The following is a 25,261-nucleotide window of genomic DNA, read 5'->3' as shown; positions in this document are numbered from 1 at the left end:
GTTATGTGACAATTCATCAAGGTCAGCCAACAACGAAATTACCCCCTTCTATCCTCAACGTTGCACTATAAATAGAGGTGCCTTGCAAGTCACTTTACACACTCTTGTGATCTCTCTCTTCATTCTATTTTGGGTTTTGATGAAGGAGAGATCTGACGAGATGTCCTCCCAGGCATTTTACATACTTAATGCCCCAACAAATCTCTCTAACCTCAAGCATGCTCTTCAAAAACTTTGAGAGATTTACTTGAACAATCATGACCCCAATTAGTAACAACCTTTCAAATACTCATGAGTAAACACAAACCTTCAGGGTCTTCTAACTTTTTGATGTTGCCTCACAATTCATCATAGTAGGACTTCGAGGCTTCTTGAACAAATCATGACAAAGGTTTCCTCAATCATTCAACTTCCTTTCCTACTTCATATACAACAAACAAATCCAACTTTTCTTCTCTCAACAACACCTCAATATGCATTCTCCAATTTTTCTTCTTCAAAGTATCCATCATGACTATAATGTACCCTTAATCCCAACTCGGGAGATATACTATTTTCTTTATTTAGGCTCCCTCTTAACTTAGGAAGATCAACTTCTTTTCTATGACATTGGAGAATCTTTTATGGCTTCCATCCTTTTTGATCTCCATCATTCATATAACTTCCTTCATCATGCTTTACTTATGAACATCTTTAGCATCTTGAAGATTATGTACCTACACAACTTAGATAGAAAGTACAACCAAATACATATATAGAAGCTTGAACATAACTATATTAGAATCATAATGGATGAATTAGACTTTAGACATAAAATACCTAAACTTAGTTCGGTTCACAAACAAGAGACACATACTTTTATACTTCGACTTCTTGCTAGGGTTTTGTCATAAACCCTAGATTGAAGACTTCAAGCAACTCAATCAAGATAACAATCTTCATTATATCTATGGCTTCAATATTTCTTCCAGAGATATGACATTGTCTACTATAATATATTGCGAACCCTAGAAGCAATTCAAACAAGTGCGCTTACAATGCATCTAACAACTTTAGAATTTATATGTTAGACTTCTACTAGAATTTTATGCAAACCCTATATTCCATACATGAGAAACTAAGTCTTAGATGTCAACCAATCACAACACAATCAATATGACCAATCCTTTTGTAAATCTTAGATCTTATCATATCATCACATCATATCCTAGAACATCAAACTTCTACTAGGGCTTAGTTACAAACCCTAGAACTTATCAACAAATAGGTTAGCACAAATACATATCTGGGATAATCATGCATAAGCATATCATAACATATATAGGACAAACCTAAGACACAAATATTAATACATTTAAAGTTAGACATATAACAATCTAGATTAGACTAGGGTTTTGATCATATAGACAAACATTTACCTAGGGATTCATTTCTAGGAGCTAACTCTCGATACATAAGGGTTTTACTCATAAACCCTAATTTACCAAAACCTCAAGGTCTAGGAACACATTACCATCCAACCCTGAAGGACTAGGGTTTCCATAATAATACCAAACCTCCAAACATGACATCACCATAAAAGCCCCAAACATCAAAAGAATAATATTTTCTAGATTTCATCAGTAACCCTAAGTAGACTAGGGTTTTTCACATTAGCTTTGACACACCCTTAGGTTAGGGTTTTACAGAGAACGTATTAGGGTTCCACAAACATAATGATTAATGAGGGTAGATTCAATCTAACAATTAATCTCCAAAAGAAGTATCTCTATGATTCAAAGGTCCTATACATAACACTTGTTAGTAATGTAAAACAGATTCATTATAATGAATGAGTGTACCTTTATAATAAAGAGAAACACAACTTATGATCTAAACCATAGGTTTGAGTTGTTTTCTAGACAAACCTGATAGAAAATCAATTCCAATAGAACTTCTATGCTTTGTCTTGTGAGGTCTTCTTCATAGCCCTTGAGCATATCACCAAGCTTTCCTAAACAAGGAAATTACGAAAAGAAAATGTTATGAGCATATAGTGTAAACACATCTAGATAGGAAAAGGAAAACCAAAGATGAAAGATAATACGAGGAGTAAGATACTTAACTTTGGAAAAATGGTGAGGGCTCCCTCTTAATACAATCTCGAGGGATACCTATAACTTTAACAAAACAATTCAACAATGTTTTTCCAAAGAATGTTAAACCTATAAGTTCTAGAAATAAAAATACAAAACAAATCAAAATATTAGAGTAGAAGGATAGAGTCCTTAAGGATCCTTAGCAAATAAGTCTTTGACTTCAGATTCTTTTTTCTTGTTCTTCTTTGGAGGTCCTTCATCAACAATATTTGCATATTCCCTTTCTCTCTTCTTGTTCCTTGGATTCTCAGGACAATCACTTTTATAGTGACCCATCTTGTGACAATTGTAGCATTCGATTTTGGATATGTCTATCTTCCTTCTAGGCCCTTTAGACTTCTTGAATGATCCTTTGTTCTTGTGATGAGCAGAGTAGGCATTTGAAACTTTTTCTTCTTCATTCTCCTTTTTGCTTACTAGAGAAATTCTGACTTCTTCTTGACTGCATGCATTCCATAGTTGTTCAAATGTAGGAGTCTCCTTCTAGTTGTTGAGACCTGATGAGAAGGCACTCCATGATGTTGGTAAACCTAGAAGTGCAGTGATTACAAGCTCCTTCTCTGGTACTATCTCATCAATTGCCTAGAGTTCATCTCTTAATCTAGCTATTCTCACAAAGAAAGATGCCACAGTGTCTTCCTTTGTCATCTTTATAGATCTTAGTTCATTTTTAAGGCTTGCTATTTGACCAAGATTCTTGATAGTGAATAATTTTGATAATGCCTCATACATCTCTTGAGCAGAGTCTATGTTGGATATATAGGGGATGAGGTTATCCTTTATTCCATCCACCATTAGAGTCATGGCCAATATTTCTGTTTCCTTGAATTTTTCCTTTTCTGCATCACTTGACTCATTAGTAGGCTTCTTTACCTTTCCCTTGACTATATCTAGAACTTTATTCTTTTGGAGGATGAGGTCTATCCTCTTCTTCCATGCCCTGTAGTTAGATGCTCCTTCTAGCTTGTTTTCTCCCTTCATTGAGTTAGACATTATTCTTGAAGATGATAGACTTGACTTCTTATATGTTCCTTTTGATGACCCTTATTCAAAGCTTCTTAGAACTCCTTATTCTCCTTTCAATAGATCTTTGAGCTGCCTTTTTCCCTTTTTCACCTTAGCTCTGAAACCATGTTAGAAAATCAGAAAGGCAGAAAGATTTTCCTTATATAGATAATTACTTGTGACTTTCTTATCTTTATGTTCTTTTATCTTTTTGTTCATCAAGCAATTACCAAAACAATAACGTAAAGATCGCAGACACCAGATACAAGTGGACAGCCAAGGTAAAACCCTTATCTAGGGGAAAACCAAGTCAACAACTCTTCCTTAATAACTTCACAAGATAATCGAAGACTCTTAACCTAGACACAAACTTCCTCCACACCAAGTCAACCTTATCTTCCTTCTATAGATGATAACCCTTTCAACAATAACTTTGACCTAGCAACAACAACCTGTAGTAGCAACCAAACTTCGATCTAGAACCAACTTCGACCCAACAGTTAGTCCATCATCATCTTCGACCCAGTAGTTAGCCCAACAACAACTTCATCCCAACAACAACACTTCGATCCTCTAGTAGTATACCAGAAAATCCACACGTGTGAGAGAGAGATGAACCAAAAACTTCGATCTTGATCTTTCTAGCACTTTTCCTTCTCTTCTTGGAATTTCGCACTTTTTATGCCTCCTTCTCTTGGATATTGGACTTGTGAGTGAGATTTCTCCACATGAATTTGAACTGCTTGTATATATAGGCTTCTGGTGAGGTTGAACTACCCAGTTTGAGACCGACTTGGTCTTCTTGAGGTCGACCTGGTCTGGAGGTGACAAATACCTTATTTGACTCAATAATAAATGTTTTTGCATGATTCAAAAGCCCAAGAAGGGGCTCTTTAGATGGACAATGACTCTAATGATTCAGAATAAATCCTAGAAGTCTTCAATGGGGACTTTGACCTAAAACATGATGACCCAAGCATGAAACCCATGCTTTAATAAGTCATATTAATAATAATAAAAAAATCTTTTTCTTTCTTTTGATAAATACATTTCATTGTGACTCAAATACAATTTATGAAGACCGAACCTACTTACATTCTTCAATAGGGGGATTCGGGAGAAAGAATGGGCTTGGGCTGTACTCTTGTCCCCTTGTCCAACTTGGTGGTTAACCTTGTATCCTAGTCTCGTGGGATCTCCTTTATTGGCTACTAGCTTTAGGAGTGGCACTACATGGGAAATCTTGTTTTTAGTTGCATGTTCCCGCTTCCCGACACCACATACATCACTCCCCTCCACTCATTATAACCCCTTTTCACATATTTCCCATTTGGGTCCACATTTGCCCATTGGGCCCGCAAGGAGTTAGCCTCCCCCTCCTCTTGTCGACACTTTGGGTCGGGCTTGGAATGATGCCCCAGAGGTGGATGCAACCAAAAAGAAAGTTAAAAGTATAATTTGGCCACTTACAACAGAAAGTGTACCATAAAATGCAAAAGATGGCCAGGACATAAAAATGTAGCACGTTGGCAAAGCCAAACATGAGCTCTACCCCTATCATTGTGGCCATTACCTTGGTTCGTAAGGCCCCTTATGTGAGCCCCCTGCATCATTGAGGAACCCGTGATCGTCCCCACCCTTGGTGGGCGATGAAATGCCCAACCTTAAGGAGGTATCCACTGCTATATCATTCACATCATGCTCTCATTCCCTGGAGCTCTGAGCAGTTATAAAAAGAAAAATCAATAAAAGGCAAAAGGCATATCAAGAAGGGTGGAAAAACAAACGCCGAGGTAACTCATGTAACATGATTGTTCCCTCCTACATTTATACACCCATGTGTGGGCTTCCTTCATTATAGCTACCCTTGTATCATGGCATGTGGCTTGGAACCTTCCCTTGCTACCTCACTCCATTCCATCATTTTTTCATATAAAACCTACCACCTGATGGATGTACCATGGACCTGCCACTCCCTTAGAGGTTGAAATCACCTATTAGGGTCCTTGATTAGCCTCCTTCTTGAACGTAGAGACATCTGTACATTCTAAAGCCCATTATGGAAGGGCATGCCACTATGAAGTGCCCACTTGGTTCCATGATCTATAAGCTCATTTACTCAATTGCACTGATGAATTGTTGTATTGGAAGGTGAGGAGACACATTGGATCTTATACAAGATTGTAGGTGGGTCTTCATCTTGGGGTTTGGTCTCCCCTATACGGGATCCAAGACCTCTAGAGGGTCTTGATGGCACTTGTAGGGTGGGTGTTGAGAATCGAGATCCATGGGCCTCCACCATAGTAAAGAGCAAATAGCGACACCTTGGGATCCTTCAACACCACCTATTGCTTGCTTGTGTCCCAATTGTTTGATGATGATGATGCACCTAGACAACATTGTAAAAATTTCTAACCCAAAATTCTACTGCAGTAATTGATTTATTTCTTCTACTTAAATAAATTATTTACAAAACCCTTCAGTAAACATCAAAATAAATTCTACTATAGTTGTCACATAATAACATAGAGAAAATAACAGTGATATACAAGCACAAGAATCAATCACATCTACACTGTTATTTTTGGACAATTGTCGGAAAAACCTAATGCAGGAAAACCGGTGCAACAGATGAGGGTTTATTTATTATTCTTCAGCAACAATCTCTTTACAAGGAATGATTTTAGAGAATATAGAGACACCTCGGAGACCCTTCAGCCTTTATTGTGTCACCTATTGCGTCACCTCTGCATCACTTCTGCGTGAGGACTGCGTCCCTTGCTACGTTGTCTCTCTGATCTTCCCTCTGTGCTGTCTCTCTGATGCTCTGCGTCACCTCCTCCTCAGTCTTTGATTGATGCTGATGCGCTCCTCTTCGTTCACCCTGCAACTCTTCCTCTGAAATTGAACTCCTTCTCCTTGAGAACCAATTTCCCTCAGGTTACTAAGTATTTGCCCGGTCTATCTCCAAATGACTCTCAAGTCTTCTCTTATACTTTTCTTGTTGTTGAATCAGCGACGAAGATTAAGTCCCTAATCAACGACTAAGATTAAATTAGACTTGATCCTTGTCTCTTAGAAGTTTCTCACCCATACTTTCATTAATACTCATTAATATTTTTATTTTCCTAAGTTTAGACTTAGGAACCCCATTAAAAATATTAATTATTTTAATAAAATGCAATCGGGGTGGAATTTCTCCAAACAATTTCTGGGTCTTGGAGATCTCATGTGTTCTAGCCCCTCCACAAAATTTCAAAGCTAGAGCACATCCAATGCTACCCAAAATCAACACTCCCTCTTAGTGAGGTATGTGCTCTAGCAATACTTTCCAACATAAGTATCACACTGATCCACGACATCGGTCCTCTGCACTGTTGATGCTCTGCTTGCTGCCCCTCATCTACTGCGCTATTGCAACATGTACTGTTGCCCATAACACTGCCACTGTCGTTGCTACAGCTGTACTGCAACTCCCTCTGAATATGTTGCATCATGTTGCCCATAGCATTGCCACTACTAACTGTTGCACTGCAACTCCCTGTACTATCCGCTTTTGCTATTGAAACGGATTCTCAATCATCCCCTTCTTCTCCTTGAAATAAACAAACTTTGTTCTTCCTAGAGCCTTGTTGAGAATGTCTGCCACCTTTTCTCCTGTCGGAGTGTACCGTAACTATACTGCCCCTCGTTGGACACAGTCTCTGATAAAGTGACACCTGATGTCAATGTGCTTCGACTGATCATGAAAAATTGGATTCTCAGAGAGCTTGATGCAACTTTGATTATCACACAAAATATTGGTCGCTTCCATCCTTATCCTGAATAGATTCACAAGCAACTTCCTAAGCCATATGGATTTGCACGATGTTGTGCTAGCTGCCATATATTCAACTTCAGCTGAGCTCAAAGCTATGGATTTCTATTTCCTACTACACCAGGAGGTCATTCTTGATCCAATGTTGAAACAATACCCAATGGTACTTTTATGATCTACTGAACTTCCAACCCAATCTACGCCAATGAACTCACTCAGCTTGATGTCATTGCCTCGGGTGACCATTAGTCCATGCTCGACTGTTCCTCGTATATATCTGAGAACATGCTTGGCTGCTGCCCAGTGTGCCCTCTTTGGTTCCACCATGAACTGACTGAGGGTGTTGACAGCGTAACAAATGTCTGGCCTGGTATTGACCAGATACATCAAGGACCCTATGAGCTGCTTGTACAAGGTGGGATCGACTTCTTTATCTTCAGATGCATCAATCTTCTTCCAATTGGTAATCATTGGAGTAGCCATAGGTCTACAGTCCTGCATTCTGAACCTTTTCAAAATTTCTGTAGCATATCTCCCTTGTCCAAGGAAAATTCCACCCTTTTGCTGCCAAACTTCCAACCCCAGAAAATAATGCATCTACCCCAAATCCTTCATGTCAAATTCTGTAGCTAGGTTTTCCTTGCAATCTTTGATGAGCTTGGATGAACTTGTTAGAAAAAGATCATCCACATATAACACTAGAATTAGAGGCTCATTCTCTACAATCAGATAGTAGAGGTTGGGATTTGCATCACTCTTGACAAATCCCATCTTCTGCAAGTAACCATCAATTCGACTATACCATGCTCTAGGTGCCTGTTTAAGCCCATACAAGGCTTTCTTCAACCTGCATACATGAGATTTCTTCTCATGTGTCTCAAAACCCTTTGGTTGTTCAATGTATACTTCTTCTTCTATCACCCCGTTCAAGAACGTAGTCTTGACATCCATTTGGTGAATCTCCCACCCCATCTATGTTGCAAGGCATATCACGGATCTAATAGAAGTATATCTGGCTATTGGGGCGAAGGTTTCTTGGTAGTCATCCCTTCCTTTTGAGCATACCCTTTAGCCATGAACCTGGCTTTGTATTTTTCCACACTGCCATCTATAGCATATTTGACCTTGTAGATCTGTCTCGAACCTACAACTGATTTGTCCTGAGTCCTAGGTACCACTTCCCAAACATCATTGACCATTATGGAACTGTATTCCTCCACCATAGCATCTACCCATACTTCATGCTGAACGGCCTCCTGAAAACTAGAGGGTTCTCTAGCCTGAGCCACCAAGGCTTGGTACCTATCTGGTTGTCCACGCTCCTTTTTCTCATTCCTAGGAGCTTGAACGAAATCCTCTGCATCCTGTAGTATCTGTCGAAGTTCGTGGCTCGTTCTTTCACTGGTAGTGGGTAGATCTATTTGCTCCTCTTCTTCCTAAGACTCCACCTATTGTGATACCTCTGGACTTTTGTTTTTAGGAGAAATATTGGTGCTGGTTTCTGCTGGTCGAAGTGGCTGGACCAATGCATCATCTTTTGACTGCTCTTCGGAAGGCATTTCTCGAGATTTCATGAAAGCTCTGTCCTCCATGAACTTTACATCCTGTCGAAATGCGATCTTCCTATTTCTCCGAAGATAGACTCTATATGCCTTAGCATTCTCGCTATATCCCAAAAGAAATCCTTTTCTGCAGTTTGATGCAATTTCTTCCTCTTTTCTTCGGGTATATGGCAGTATGCCAAACTCCCAAATATTTTGAAATGACTCACCTCAAGGTTCTTACTGGTGAAGACACTCTTCAGAGTAATCTTACCTAATGCCCTGTGAGGAGTCCTGTTTTGGACATATACTGTTGTGTTGCATGCTTGTGCCCATAGAAATTTGGGCATATCCTGATCATACAACATCGCCCTTGCTGCTTCAATAATAGTCCTATTCTTCCTCTCTGTTACTCCATTTTGCTCCAAATTATAAGGAGCTATCCGTTCTCTTCTTATACCTTCCCTTGCGCAGAAATTAGTGAAGTCCCATGTATTCTCCACCATTGTCTGAGCGCAACACTTTTAGCCTCTTCCCTGTCAGATTTTCAACCAGAGCCTTAAACTATTTGAATCGATCAAAAACCTCATCCTTGGTTTTTAGAAAGTAGATCCAAGTCTTCCTGGAATGGTCATCAATGAAGGTGACGAAGTATTCGGCACCACTAAGAGATTTTGTCGACATGGGTCCGCAAATATCTGAGTGTATCAATCCCAGAACACTCTTAGCCCTACTATTACTTCTAGAATAAGTTTCTTTGGTGTACTTGCCTAGTGTGTACCCTCTGAATACATAGTCTCGTTTGGTACTCAACTCTGGAACTCCCGTGACAGTTCTTCCGAGAATTCTTAGAGCCCCCCATGGTGCGAGTGTCCCATCCTTCTATGCCATAGTTCATTCGAATCTTTTTCCCCACTGCTGCCTATCAGTGCCATTAGAGATTCTAGCTGTAACTTATACAACTTGTTACTTGTGACTCCAATTTGGGCCTTCTTTTTCCAACTTGGATGTTTGACATATACTTTCTTCCCAATAACGAAAACATCATAGCCCTTGTTTTGTAACTGAGATACAGAGAGTAAGTTCATCCCCAATCCTAGCACATGCAACACATTGGTCACTCGAAGTCGATCCCCTGCTTCTGTTTGAAAGACTATAGTACCTCTTCCTACGGGGGTACATTTTGACTTATTTCCCATGGTGATTTGAAAGTTCATCTATTCTTTCTGATAGCTCAAAAAACAGTCTCGTAGTCCTGTCATGTGCGCAGAAGCTCCACTGTCACTATACCAAACCTTAGAGGAAGCAGAACTTGCTAAGCAAGCGACTTCTTCTTCCGGTCTAGAAGCTAATAGAAAATAGTCGTGATCCATATTCTTCGTGCTTTCCTCTTTCCTGAGAGAACTGCGTGAGTCCTTTTGAGTTGCTGCCCTAACATCATGCTCCTGACTCATTCCAGATTCTCTAATCTTGTTTCCCAATCTATGCTCTGATATCATGTGAAAATTTCTAATGCGAAATTCTACTGGAGTAGCTGATTTATTTCTCCTACTTAAATAAGTTATTTACAAAATCCTTCAGTAAACATCAAAATAAATTCTACTGCAGTTGTCACATAATAGCCTAGAGAAAATAACAATGATATACAAGCACAAGAATCAATCACATCAACATAGTTATTTTTGGACAATTGTCCCTGGAAAAACCTAATGCGGGAAAACTAGTGCAACAAATGAGGGTTTAGGAACGATTTTACAGAATATAGAGACACCTCTGAGAGAAACACCAGAGACAATTTTTCCCCTTGCTTTGGAGAAATTCTGACACCTCGGAGACCCTTCAATGTTTACTGCGTCACCTCTGCGTCACTTCTGCGTGAGGCCTACATCCCTTGCTGCACTATCTCTCTGTTATTCCCTCTGCGATGTCCCTCTGATGCTCTGCGTCACCTCCTCCTCAGTCTTTGACTGATGTTGATGCCCTCCTCTTCCTTCACCTTGCAACTCTCCCTTTGAAATCGAACTCCTTCACCTTGAGAATCGATTTCCCTCGGGTTACTGAATATTTGCCCGGTCTGTCTCCAAATGATTCTCAAGGCTTTTCTTATGCTATTCCCGTTGATGAATCAACGACTGAGACTAAGTCCCTAATCAACGACTAAGATTAAATTAGACTTTATCCTCACCTCTTAGAAGCTTCTCACCCATATTTTCATTAATACTCATTAATATTTTTATTTTCCTAAGTTTAGACTTAAGAACCCCATTAAAAATATTAATTATTTTAATAAAATGCAATCCGGGTGGAATTTCTCCAAACGATTTCTGTGTCTTGGAGATCTCATGTGTTCTAGCCCCTCCACAAGATTTCGGAGCTAGAGCATATCCGATGCTACCGAAAATCAATACACCTTGCTCAACCGGCTACGCACTTGCACCAAACACTTGGTAGTTGATCTAGGGTCCCAAATAAGGTCATGTCTCACCTAGGGAGACAAGGGAGGGCTTGCATCACCGTTCTAGCCCTTACAGATGGACCACAAGCTTGTTCGATTCAGTTGGAGACCCATGAGGACATTTTTTTGCCTGCACAACCACTTGGGAGTACCCATTTGCTTGGAAATAAAGGGGCCACCCCCTTCATCACTATTGTTGGAGCCCTCCTCTTCATCATGGCACATGAGGAACTTGATTAGGTTGTCCAACAACCTCATTAGCTACTATTTTATCATTTCGACCATCTTGAAAGGCTTATTAAGTTATTATTCTTTGTTGGAGCTATTTGGTGGGCTTATCACCAATTATTGTTGTTATTTTGCACATTATACTATTCTAAGGGCATCATTAGGCTAAATTAGGGCATTCAAAGTCCTTAGAGGATTGTATAAATATGAGAGAGGCACTCTCATTCATCATCATCACTTTGATTTGGGATATATCTTTCTAATGATTTTGGACCCGTGATTTATGGAATGATTTGGATGGTTAAATGCTTTTTGATGTGTGGAATATTTTCGCTATCTCTCATGGAGCTTCTATTTGTCAAGTTTATGGATGGATATACTCTGCTTTGTTTGGTAAATGCAATATAATGCGATATTTTGTCTTAATAAGTGTCTAATGCATGGAATCATTTTCTTATGGTGAGATAATGCTGCCCTAATTAAAGCGAATTAGTGGAATCGTTGAAGCTATTGAGAATCTTTGCATGTATTACTCATTGAACAAAGAATGAATGGATGTTCCTAGAGGACAATGTACTTGCATCCTTGAAACCTTATAATCTTTGTTATCAAAGTATAAAAGTCTAAAGTTGTCGTGTAGTTGCATCCATTATTAGTGAAGCTACTTCTTTAGGCCTCCTTGAACAACAAAGTTCCAAAATATTGATCATTTTGACTCCAATCTTCCCAATAGCCAGACACTTGTCCTAGATCCTTGGTGGTCAACCCTAAAACCCCTTTTCTTTCACCTTGTTCTTATATTTCTGCCCTAACCCTAATAGTCTCCTAGGACCTAGTGTGAAATGCATTGCGCTAGTTCAAATCAAGTACAAGTTGGTCCATAGTTGTGTTGGGGTGTCTTCTAGGTCTCCACAAAGTTTCAAGCTATTCCCACTGTTGGATTTGGCGAAACCCCAAGCCCTAGCTCACACACTATTTTTGTCCTAGGTTGCTTTCGTCAGTGGCTCCCAAATGGTCACATCTCGCTCAAAAACTCGAAGTTCATCTTCAATCTTCAGCCTAGTCACATTGTTGGATGATCATCCTACAATCTAGGTCTTGCTTGGATCCCCTAGGTCTCTCTTGTGGTCCCAAACCATTACAAATCATCATTTTACATTACCTTAAGGCAGGTCTTTTCGCATCTCTAGGAATCCTTGATCTAAGTACACTCATGTTGAATAACCTCTCATCTAGTTCCAGGCCTTCTCTCAATAAGCCTTTCTTGGAGAGCCCTTCTCTTGCTTTTAAACCAAGCAGGCCATTATTTGAGCCTCTCCTTTGAATGGACTTTGGAAATCACATTGTACATTATTATTAACCTCATCATTCTAGTGATTTACTTAATACCGTGACTCCTCCCATCGGTGAAAGTCCGCAAAGAGTAGGGGACATTCACTGAGGTGACAGTGGGTCCTTGTCCCATTGTTGCCACTTGGTCTAGTAGTAGACCCTTCGGAACCCCTCCTGGGACCCCTGCTAGATTGAGCAGTGACAGATCATAGGATAATGCTGGGGTCCTGAGGATGAATTTCAACTAGTCACACGCCCTAGATATTTCCTAAGATTACTTATTTACATCATTACATAGAAATTAATTAAGAAATCCCGTTTTGCAGGAATTTTTTAATTGTTAAAAAATTTTGCTTAGACCTAGTCAAATTCCGTGAAATTTTATGAGTGAGCTAAAATGGTAATATACAATGACTCTAGACACTAGGACTCAATTAAGGCCTCACTATCAAGCCACACTCCAACTTTGGGGTTCTATCTGGGAAAAAAACTCAATTAATTATTACTCGCTGAAAAACACAAATAATTAATGAAGTTAAAAAAAAACTCCCTAGAGTGAACTCACTTGATAACAAAGTCCTAAGCTACCTATGCCTATTACATGACTCTATTTGATCATGCTAGCATCACTTTACAACATTCCTCCAGGCTTGCGGAATCTGAGTACAACAGAGAAAAAGAGAGAGAGTTTAAAAACTCTGATGATATCTGGAACTCTGATAGTGTAGGAACTCTGACATATCCTTGGGCATGGAGTCTTGAAGTGTAACTTTAGTGGGCAATAGGGCTGACTGCACACTTGGGGCCTACATGAAGCCCAAAATTCATAATTTAGATTTTGATTTTGTATAATTTTCTTTGGCCAACTTAGGAGGCCTCTTGGCATGCGGGAATACCTCCTGATGCTACACAAAAAAGAAAAAATCAACACACTTTAGAGTAATGGCCATTCTTACTAAATCAACTTTTACAGTTTACATGCTTAATTCCATGTCTTGCTTTTAAACTGTTATTTGATTTAGACTGATCAATTAAGTGTGGTTTTGCAGGGGAAAATTTAGTTGTCATCCTTCTATCTCATGTTCATTAACCCTTGTTCTGTTTGTAGGTTTCTGTTCATACTACCCAGTATTTGTTTAAATTTTGTAGATTTTAGCTGAGGTCACTTGAGTCCCTGTGGATGCTTTTCATCTTTCCTCAGTTGCCTTTACAATTATATCATGAAAAATATGTCTGGCATGGTTTTAAACCACGTTGCTTCATATTGCCTATCAATGACTAAGAATTATTTATCTTGAGCTACATTGATACAAGTGTACAAACACTCACTACAGAATGCCTCTCTTTAGTTGCTCCATTCCATTTGATAGCAAGCCATAACTACCAAAAATTCCCATGGAAGACTTTCTTGGAGGCAGAAGAGATAATGACTAAAATTTCTCATGGCAGAATTTTCTGGAGGCAGAACCAAGTGACCTGGCAGAACATGTTAGAAGAAAGTATCAGTATCTATAGTAGACTTAGCTTTCACATGTATGGCAACTTAAAAGTAATGATTTAGAATTTGTCCAGTTTTGAGGTAGCATTACGTGATCCTGCATAACATGTTCGAGGAAATTATTAGAATTTAGCACCTATAAGTTACTTAGCTTTTATACATATTTCATGATTATGGCGACTGAAAAGTGACGTTTTAACATTTGTCCATCTTAATTTTCAACTTGATAAACATGATTAAATAAGAGAAATTCTTGAAACATTTCTAAGATGTAATTTGTCCATTGTTCTATAAATGCAGATACTTAAGTGGTGAGAGGAAAGTAGTTATAAAAAACATTTTTATTAGCTGCACCAATATTCATTGTTGTTAAAGATATCTGTTTGTATTGATGCATGGGTACAAGTCTTAGAAGAATGGATGCATTGGCAATCTTAGAAGAATATCATAGTTTTCAAATTTTAAATAAACAATTTCAGATAAGGACAATAAATTGCTTCTTTACAATGTGTGTGTTCTATCTGCAGGTTCAGAGGAAACATGTTTATGATTTGAGGCAATCACTTTTGATGGATAATGCTGAATCTTGCCATCAACGGATATATCAGTAAGCATTTTTTCCTTATCTAATCTGATTTATACTATGGAAGTAGGTACTCTGGAGAGAAAAATGCTCGTTAGGGTTGAGGAATTGACAATTAGATCATATCTGTTTACTGTCTCAAATCAATTGTCCATGCAATGATGATAACCAACATAAACGATAGAATAGCAGTAAAACATTTTGGGCTTGAATCTTACTATGAAAAACATGTACAGTATGATGGCATCCATAGATGGCTCTGCTATAGCCTTTTACTAAAACTAAGAGTAGGATAGATTATTGACTACAAATTCCAACCCATGGAGACTGATATATATGAACTTTGAAGGCAATGGTAAAAGTTGTTGGGATTGTTAGCCACCCAAGTGGGTAATTCCTAGGAATATTTTTTTCTCCTATTTGATCAGCTTGCCTGCCAGCAGCCCTATTATGATCCACAGATAGCTATGCATCATGACTCTCCACATATGCTCCAGCCAGTGCTGTTCTTCCATATAGCATAATTCTTAAAGGAAGGTGGGTCATCTATTATAAGGTACACTATCCATTTTTTCAATCATGTGCTTTCATTTAATGTTAAGGACATTCTAATATGAATAATATAATGAGTTGGAGGATTGACTACTTTTGATTGTATCCTTCTTCCCATGCTTCACCTGGAAGGTTATCGCCTTGCCCCTAGTCCATTGTGACCTTCCCTGAAGCCTTTTATTTCCACTGTCCATGAGGGGCACAAATAGGAGGAACTGATTGAGGTTAGAAATAATCAGTTTAATATGTTGACCACTTGCTTTCATTATAAGATTTTCTAGAAGCTCTCAAGAATAAAGTAAACGTACAAGGAGGAATGATTTAATTCTGAAAGTCAGGATGTCCTATCTGAAGGTGGACAGATGTAATAGGTTGTCACAAATGTCCAGAACAATTTCCAGGAGATATTTATGGTTTCACAAAATCACACGTCATTTGACATACCAATACCACAGATACACACAGTATCATACCAAATAAGGAGGTGTCAATTCAGCAATGCTTCTATGAGAAAGTATTTCAATATCGGAGGAATTATCACATATAGGAGGTAAGTAATTACTTGCGATAAAGTAGTTCACAATTAGACATGACCATTAGTTAATGGGCATGCCAGCACACTATACTATATAAATAGCACCCAGTCGTTCTTTACATCAAGCATCGAATATCAATTTATCATGCTATAAATAGTGTTTATAATTATCCCTTTACTTTGTGAGGGTTTGCCTCAGAGAAGCTAGCATTTGGACGTTTTATTTGGTAGACTAGATTGGTTCTTTAGTATAGTCACTCATGTGCTTGAATGCAGAATGCCGTCTTTTTGCCTGAACTTTTTAGCATCACTGTCTGGTTAATGTTCAAGAAAATTTCTCATTCATTCCACTAACATAAGCAACACTTTTCATCTTGTATTTTCAGTTGCTCACAATACTATCAAAGATTTTCACCTGAGATGAAATTCCAGTTAAGGATGCATTTTCTTTTAAACAATAAATAAATTTAGATTAAACACTAGACTAAGGCAGTCTAAATATCTACTCTTGCAGGTATATGCAGGCTGTCGTGGATGAAATTGTCCTCAGGCATGTAGATTCACATAAGGTTTGCTGAAACATTTTTCAGTGAAAATCACACATTTTATATATTTATGTTTCTGGACTTAGAATATTTCATTTGGCATATCTTAAAATCTCAAATTATTGATTTATTCAGGCACCAAGCTGTTGGAATCTACGAAAGCTTTTGGATGAATTTCACGAGATTTCAGACAGAGCATTCGTTGGTTTGTTTCAGTTCCCCCACCCTCCAACTGTGCACTTTCCATTTATTCTCGGTGATGAATTGCCAGATGGATATTTCTAGTAGATTACATTGAGGTTCACCACTTTGCTATAAGAGAATAATTTAATTGTTGTAATCATCACCTGTCAAAACTTTGATATAATTGCAGATAAATTTGCTGGTGTCACTGAAGAAACACTTGCAGCATCTCTAGAACACCTTCATCAAATGAAAAAGAGGAACCTTGATACTTTTCACCTTCCAGGCCTACCGGCACCTCCAAATGCATTGAAAGGAATACGTTCAAAGGCTTTTTCTTTCAAGCGTTGGCTTATGCTTACGTCAGATGGATCAGTGATGCAAGTCTTCAACCTTAAATTTGTAATAGTATCTACAATTGATGTTCTTGTTTACTTCATGAGATTTTCTTTTTCCAATTCATTTATACTAACCTTGCTGGATATGTTGTTTGAGTTCAGGTCTGGAAAGTACCAAGACAATGCCAATCTTCTTCGTAAATACTTGGGAGATTTTTTGATTGCTTCGTACGTACAAGTAGTCAGAGACTCTTGCTATGATTACACATATATTCAAGAAGTAGAGGTACAACATTTCAGATTTAAATACTTTTTAGTTGGAAGCAATATAATAATCCTTTCTTAGCCTTTTATATATGTGTGTCCTTCATGAGACTTAGTGTAGTGAACATGTATCACAAAATTACTTGTTACCTTCTAATTCTGTGCCTATAAAATATTCAAGTCGAAGCAAGAATGCAAACCTGGGGAAACTTCTTGGAAAACCTGTCCAATGTCACCTTAGTAGGATTTTCCTTCACCTAGGGTTGGTCCTTCTCTGGCACAATGGGGGTTTCCCTATTTGTGATTGTTAAATTATCCTTTATCTTCTTCATCAAAGCAGAGTTAACAATCGGTAAAGTTATGGTGTACAATGGGAATTATTGTGGTGAGTTCAAGTAGATTAGTGCCCATCATAGGCCCAAATCAAGTCAAAACACTTTAAAGATTGAGATAGTCAATGATAGACAGTTAAACCCGAGAATATGCTTAAAACAACAGTCAATCCCAGTGATAACAGTGCTGCAAATCATATTCGAACCAACATACCATGCTCATAAAGATACACTAGTATTTTTATTGCATTCTTGTGCCTTCACATAAAACCAAGATCTGAAAAATGAACTAAAAGACAGCCCTTTATTAAAGAGAACAACCCATGTTCATAGCATAAATCAGATATGAAATTAGGGTCTTGAAAAGGACAACAGAATCTCTTTTTGGACCTCTTAATGCTGAAGATAAACCCTAAGACAGCAGCAATGCTTCCACCGTAAGAGAGAAAGTTGCAAGATACAATGACGGCCTTACACATGTGATATGATAATGATAGGCCAGAATATTTCCTCAAATAAGCTCCAAACCTGCACAAGATATCTTCAACTACAGCCTAAAGGGCTAAGGATTTTTCCACAATGAAAATGGCAGTTGCAAGTGATAGGGAGGTCTCGTTTTATATGCTTTTCTCGCAACCCTAGGTAGAATCAAATAATAATTAGAAATGTCTACATGCCCTTGGAAAGGTGACGCCTCACCTATTAATGCTTTATTTCCTCTTGAAGTAAAAATGACCACATGTTGTCCTTATATGCTAGCTGTCCCACTGAGAAATTTATTTTCTTTGCTTGTTTTGGTATTCTAGAAGCTTCTCCACCTATTAATGCTTTATTTCCTCTTGAAGTCAAAATGACCACATGTCGTCCTTATATGCTAGCTGTCCCACTGAGAAATTTATTTTCTTTGCTTCTTTTGGTATTCTAGAAGCTTCTCCTTGAACGCCTCCTTTAATTTGGGCTTGCATGTTACAAAAATAAATGTCTTTCTAGCATTCCAAGGTAGCTGCTCCTCAATACATGGCTTCAAGTTTTTGTTTTTCATGATAGATGGTGCCATATGTGGGTAAGAGAGATTGATGACACAAACTATTCACCATAAATGTACAAAATAATTGTCTAATAAGTTGGATGGCTCCTAAATAAAAGGATAATCATCTTTACAATGGTTTTAATATTCCACATGTCCACGTGAGATGAGGGTTGTTCCACTGAAGTGTGTACGATGTTGCCAACATATCAAATAATGCCTCCAAATAAGTAGAACCTCTCTTGTGAGTTGTGGAAGCCACCCGGGAAGGTGATCATGCCTGTAAATATGAAAATATGCCCCAGGGGATGTGAATATCCTCAAAAGTAACCTTAATGAAAAGTTACTCATTAATGTGTGATAGTGCTCCATTATCTCCAATGCATTGCACAATCTAATGGTAACCATACCTTATCTGTCTTGTATAAAGTACAGTTTTATACTTTGTTGTTGTCCATTTATGGGTGGAATATCTAATTGATCACTCACCCATTTTATTGTATTTTATTGGAGACTAACTTTGATCACTCTCCCCACAATATTGGGTTCTGTTATATAGTAATACAAATAAGTGTGCATTACATTGATCTTCTTTCTTATTCCATGCTTGCCCTCCCTCTTGGGTTTTCTATTCTTGTATGTGGGTAATTTCATTGTTGTCTTTTGTTAATATCAAGTGGTTTTAGAGCTTTAAGATGTAATGTCCCCATTTTTATTTTCCTCTATAGTACAACCAGGGTGGATTTCCAAGGTATGTGATGGCCATGCCATAAGAGCAAGATTACATCATCAGAGGTCCCAAAGGGATTTTAAGGAGTTTTTATGGGATTTGATGGCATTCGCTTGGCATTTTCTATCATCCACACAACTTGCCTTTTGTTCCGTTACATTCCGACAACTTTCATAAAACAGGGTTATTATTGGGCTTGACTTAATTAATTACGTTTGGGTGGCATTCCGAGAGGTTCATTTGATGGAACACCTCAGTGTAATAGCTCGTTGGGACGGGAACGGGAATATCTACAGGATGGGATACTGAGAAGTGACTTCCAGTGGCCGGAGAGAGTATGGTGGGCGATTTACCATTTTCCCAGATTAAAAATGACTTTAATTAGTCATTTAATTAAAAGGGGGAAAATAATTAATTGGAGGAAAAAGGCCAAAAGTGACTTAAGTGAAATAAAATAATTAAAAAGTCACTTAAGATAAAATCAAGGGAGGAGCTTCTATAATAATAATAAAATAATAAAATATGATGCTTCTAGAGGCTTGGAAATTTGTCTATGGAGTCTGTAAAAGGAGGAGGAGGTCATTTGGGGATATCTTGGAGTTGTGATATTTTCTTATGAAGAGGTTTGGAGAACTAGGAGTTCCCAACTTCAATTGTAACCCCATGACAGAAACCCTCGGGTGATTCAGTGAGAGTGGCTGAGTACACATCTCTCCCCTTGGTGAATTCTTCCAAAATTCACATGAGAGCTTAGTAGTTGCAGTTTAGTTCAGTTTGGGAGTCCTGGGTTAGCATTGTAGCAGAATATTTGGAGGTCTTCTCAACTATTACCTCAGCTATAGTATTGGCATGCAACCTTGCTGCTATAATATAATAAATAAAGATGAGTTTATTGTTGCCGTATTTTTGGTGTCGCTGTGTATTCTCGAGTTTCGCTAGAGGAAATTTCAGCCTAAAAGTGCCCATGAAATTTTCACGTAATTTTTGTCATAGTCTGTAAACCAATCAAAATCCTTTAAATTTAAAAAGAGGTACATGTCCTAAGTAATTTTAAATTGTTTAATTTGGGTATCTGTGAAATATTTTATTATTAATTTGGGTATCGGTGAAATATTTTATTATTAATTTGGGTATTTGTGAAATATTTTATTAATGTTATATACCTACCTTACCCATATGAATTATAATATCGAAAAAAGTTATTTTTTCTTTAAAGAAACGGGTAGCATTTTTTATAAAAAAACTGGAAACGGGCCAAGTTCCTTACATTCAAGATAACTGTTGTCTCAGAGTCTTGCAGAGATACATTCAAAGAGACCCTATTTCTACCTTTTTTATTTCTATCTATTTTCCTTACATCATTTAAATTGTAAATTTTCCAGAAAACACCACAAAGCTTAATTATCCGACAAAACATGTAAACTGAATCGACAAGCTACAACTGACTGTTGATTTCTGGTAGTATCAGATGTGCTCTTAGCTCAAAATTTGTAGGGACGCTAGGACACATGCATTCTCCAATACCCAGAAATCGTTTTGGGAAATTCCACTCGGAGACAGTTTTATTAAAATAATTAATTATTTTTAATGGGTGCCTAAGTCTAGACTTAGTAAATTAAAATAATTAAAGGGTATTAATCTAACTGTGGGTGAAACTTCTAGAAGAAGACTAGGATCAAGCCAAAATGATCTGAGCCATTGATTAGGATTTAATATGGGTCGTTGGTTCTCAAAAGAAAGATTACAAGAGGAGGCTTGATGGGCATTTTGAAAACACATCGAGTGGAGATCAGAAGATCAAATTTCTGAAGCACAGAAGTTGTTAGGAAGAGAATTCGAAGTGATCTTTTGCAGTGAGGGGCAGGGATAGTTTCTGTTGGAGATTTCTCCTGATCTAGGAATACTCAACAGAGGAGGTAGAGAGAGATTTGAGAGAGGTTGCGTGAAGGCTAAGCTGGCCAGCGTAGGTTGACGGAAAGGCAGCGCATAGCCTTGAAGAGGTCTGTATTCTTGTCGGAGGAATCGATTTCTGAAGACGGAAGCCGGGGTGTGAGATTGGGAGGTGGAAATCGAAGTTCCTGGGAGGCAAATAGATCAACAGAGAGAGTGACGTTGTCCCTAGACGTTGTGACGCTAGGCTGACACAGTGACTGCAGAGAGGCAATGCAAAGGCAACAAGGGGCAAGCCATTCCGTGGGTGGATTAGTTGGGATCACCTGTGATAGTGTGAGGTACTTCTCACTATCCTTCTGTCAGTGATATTCTCTGTAATGGATAGCCAACAAGGCATCCAAAGATTATATTCAAAAAACTACTGCTTAATAATAAAACCCTCAGCTGTTACACCGGTTTCACGCATTGGGTTTTTTCGGGGACTTTTGTCCAACAACAATGATGTGATGTGTTGTGTATTTCTTTCTTGCTCAGTTTCTTGTTGCTGCTTATAATTTAATTGGCGAAGACTGTAGTGTATTAGTTTCAGTGTTTACTGTAGGAAACAGTAAATAATTTGTCCAATAATTAACAAATAGAAGGAATTTAATCAGTTGTTGTAGTGGTGATTTGGGTAATCAAATTTTCACAATGACAAGCTACCCGCAACTTCCGAGTTCTTTGTGCTCCTAATCAACTTTAGATGACTGAACAGGTTCCGCATTCCGCATAGCAACAGGCTCTTGTCCTCGACTCTCTGGTTCTGCTCTTTCAGCCATTGGGGTGGGTTTGTCACACAAACCAGAAACCTCTTTCAACACACTGATGGTTGCAGCTTCAACCTTGACTTCAATGTTATCCACCTTAAATTTCAGATTGATCATGCCTGTGTTCAGATGTTCCATGAATTTCTGGAAAAACTCCATGTATCTTCCAATTCCGACCAAGTGGATCCCCATGGGTGTGAGGGCACACAAGTGACCTCATGGGTCTCCAAGTAAGTCGAGGATGCCTATAGACCAGTGTTGCGAAAATCGTGATTTTTTTCCTGAAACGATTAAATCGACGATTTTTTCATTTTGAAAAAATCGCGATTTAATCCCGATTTTTTCCCAAAAAATTTTGATTTTTGTATTTTTTTTTAATTTTTTGTATTTTTTTAATTTTGCCGATTTTTTGCCGATTTTTACCGATTTTTTTCCGATTTCAGACCCTCGTCGATTTAATCTCGATCCCGATGTTCACAACGTTGCTGTAGACCATCTGTAAGGGCTCAGACATACAAGTCCTGGGTCATCTGCCAAGTGCATGGTACAACCATGGCGTTGTCTAGGCAAAGGTGAACCAGGTACACCTTCCTCATCCAATAGGTGAATCTCGAACAATCTCTGAACATCTCTAGGGATCCATGGAGTGTTGTCTACTATTGTGGAGGACCATGGCTCTCAACACACACCCTACATGTGCCAATGTAGCCCTCTAGAGGGTTAGGACCCCATATAGGGAGACCAAACCCGAGATAGAGACCACCTGCAATCATGCATAAGATCCAGTGCGTCCCCTAGCCTTCCAATACAACAAGTCTTCAAGGAAATCGATTAAAAGAGCATACAAACCATGGGCAACAAGTGGGGACTTCATAGTGGCATGCCCTTCCATAATGGGCTTTGGCATGTGCTAATATCTCCAAGCTCCAAATGGGGTTAACCAAGTATCCCATTAGGTGGCTTCTACTTCTAGGGGGATAATATGTCCAAGGTACATCGTTTAAAAGGTGGTGGCATGTGATAAAGAGATGAATGGAGTAGGGAATGAAAAAGGGGTAGCCCTAAGTCACACGTTGGGGTACAAGGGTAGCTAGTAAAAGGGAAGCCCACACTTGGCTATATAATGTATAGGAGGGAGCAATCATGGTACATGAGGTGCCCTGACCTTGGTTTTTCCACCCTTCTTTATATGCCTTTTTCCTTTTATGATTTTTCTTTAATTAACTGCTCGAGGCTCAAGGGGTGAGAGCGTGATGTGTGAGATATAGCAATGGATAACCCCTTTAAGGTAGGGCGGTTCATTGCCCACCAGGGGTTGGGACGATTATGGTTTCCTAAATGATAAAGGAGGCTCATATAAGGGAGGGTGATGGCCATGAAGATGGGGTAGAGCTGATGTATTGACTTTTTCCCACATGCTAAATGTGTTTGTCTCGACGATCTTTTGCATTTTGTGGTACATTTCCTCTTGAATGTGGCCAATTATGCCTTTTCTTTTCTTTCTAGCTGCATCAACCTTTGGGGCATCATTTCAGGCTTGGCCCAAGGTGTGGGGAAGGGGAAGGGGAGAGGTAACCCTATGTGGACCCAGTGGAGGAATGTGGAACTAGGTGGGAGAAATGATGAATGGGGTCATAATGAGTGGAAAGTGGCCAATATATGTGGATGAGGGAGCGGGACCACACAACCAAAATCAGGGTTTCCCATGAAGTACCATCCCTAAAGCCAAAGGGTTAATAAAAGAGATCCCACAGGACTAGAATCCAATGTTAACATCCAAAAAGGGATATAGGGGACAATAGCAGAGGCCTAGCCTCTTCTTTCTCCCAATTCCTGTTGATTTTGGGTGGCATCAGATGTGCTCTAGCTCCGAAATTTTGTGGAGGGGCTAGAACACATGAGATCTCCAGAACCCAGAAATTGTTTGGAGAATTTTCACCTAGATGATGTGTTATTAAAATAATTAATATTTTTAATGGCTTCCTAATTCTAAGCTTAGGAAAATAAAAATATTAATGTGTATTAATAAGAATATGTGTGAGAAACTTCTAAGTGACGAGGATCAAGTCTATTTTAATCTTAGCCATTGATTAGGGACTTAATCTCGGTCGTCGATTCATCAATAGGAAAAGTATACGAGGAGGTTCGAGGGTCAGTTGGAGATACACCAAGTGATCAAATCAGTTCGATTTTTCTGGGGCGTGGTTTGATGAGAAAATCGAGCTAGTGATTTGAGTTGTAGTGAGAGGGGCAGTTCAGTAGAGGGACTTTAGTCCAAGGCTGAGAATACATAGCAAAGATGCAGAGCAGCAGCAAGAGAGACAACACAACTCCAGAGAGGGTGACGTAGTCCCTTACAGGCAACGTTGGGGTTTTTGTGAAGCAGAGAGAGAAACAGTTCAGCATATCGATTTCTGAGCAAGGAAGGCTCACTGGGAGGGTGACGTAGCTCATAGAAGAGGTGACGCAGTTCCAGTGTAGAGCTTGGAGCAGCCATTGTTTCCCAACACTGAGAACAACATTGTCATCTGTGGGGTTTGATCATCCAGTTGCTGAATTTGCCAAAATATCTGTCTCCAGATAGAGGTACTTCTACCAAGTTTATTATCTATTGGGAGAGTCGGATTTGGCACCCTAGTTGTATTCAAAAATCTGCTTAATAATACAAACCCTCTATATGTTGTGCCGATTTTCTCGAATTGGGTTTTTCTGGGGACGATTGTCTAAAAATAACGGTGTCCCTTGTGTATTTGTCTCATTTCATTTCAGTTCATGATCTGTATGCAATGAAACAGGAATCGCCGATTCCGGCGATTAATCGCGACTATGAATCGGCTCGGCGGCAAAAAGTCCCGATTTGAAACTCGGCGTGTCAACTCGCGTTGACCGAGTTTAACTCGTGGTCAACGCGAGTTTGACTCGCGATTCCTGCGATTTACGCGACTCTGCGATTTTTTAGCGAGTCCCGCCAATTTCACATAGGGTTTTCGGTTCCGGTTTGCGTTTATAACATGCGTCGTATTGTTTAACGGTGATACTGGTGCGTGTTTCATTGGTTGATAGCGCAGAGGCAGAGTGTAACGGTGATACTGGTGCGTGTTTCATTGGTTGATAGCGCAGAGGCAGAGCCGCAGAGTGATACTGATAGCAGTGAGCACAGTCCCGAGTCCGCAGTCTTCACTGTTCAGTCGACAGACTCGACACCGCAGCACCACAGAGCAGCATTCGAACTTCGAAGCCGCAGAGCCTGCGTCACGCGTGAGCCTTCAGCGGCCAGCCTTGACGTAACAAAGAGGTAGCTCGGGTTTTCTCAAATCATATTCGACGTAAATTACAAAGATTAATGTGTTTTCGGCGTTTGAGTCACCATCATATTGCTGTTCAATCCATTAAAATTCTACCTTAACACTGTCAAGTTCGCCAACATGTGCTGTGCAAGCTCGAGTACATGTATTCGGA

At 39.0% G+C, this 25,261-nt stretch overlaps 1 protein-coding gene across 5 annotated transcripts in view; it reads left to right on the top strand.

Moving 5' to 3' along the window:
* SECA2 (Preprotein translocase SecA family protein) overlaps nucleotides 1–25,261 on the top strand; it is a 475,015-nt gene that overhangs the window by 353,314 nt on the left and 96,440 nt on the right. For 4 of the 5 annotated variants that reach the window (XR_016265257.1, XM_089453128.1, XM_089453126.1 and 1 more), the window contains 5 exons: nucleotides 14,542–14,621; nucleotides 16,071–16,115; nucleotides 16,199–16,253; nucleotides 16,365–16,434; nucleotides 16,603–17,036. Coding sequence is in view for 4 of the 5 variants with exons in the window: in XM_089453128.1 (XP_089309254.1) it covers nucleotides 14,542–14,621; nucleotides 16,071–16,115; nucleotides 16,199–16,253; nucleotides 16,365–16,434; nucleotides 16,603–17,036 (684 nt within the window). In the remaining variant the exon portion in view is untranslated. The remainder of the gene's footprint in view (nucleotides 1–14,541; nucleotides 14,622–16,070; nucleotides 16,116–16,198; nucleotides 16,254–16,364; nucleotides 16,435–16,602; nucleotides 17,037–25,261) is intronic. The other variant, XM_089453127.1, reaches the window with a different exon arrangement.

Source organism: Pinus tabuliformis, chromosome X (genome assembly GCF_031772625.1).
Source record: "Pinus tabuliformis cultivar Carrire ecotype Pingquan chromosome X, CPIR1, whole genome shotgun sequence".
Lineage (NCBI taxonomy): Eukaryota > Viridiplantae > Streptophyta > Pinopsida > Pinales > Pinaceae > Pinus > Pinus tabuliformis.
The sequence above is the reverse complement of the archived record's forward strand: the minus strand, read 5'-3'. Positions and strand labels throughout refer to the sequence as shown.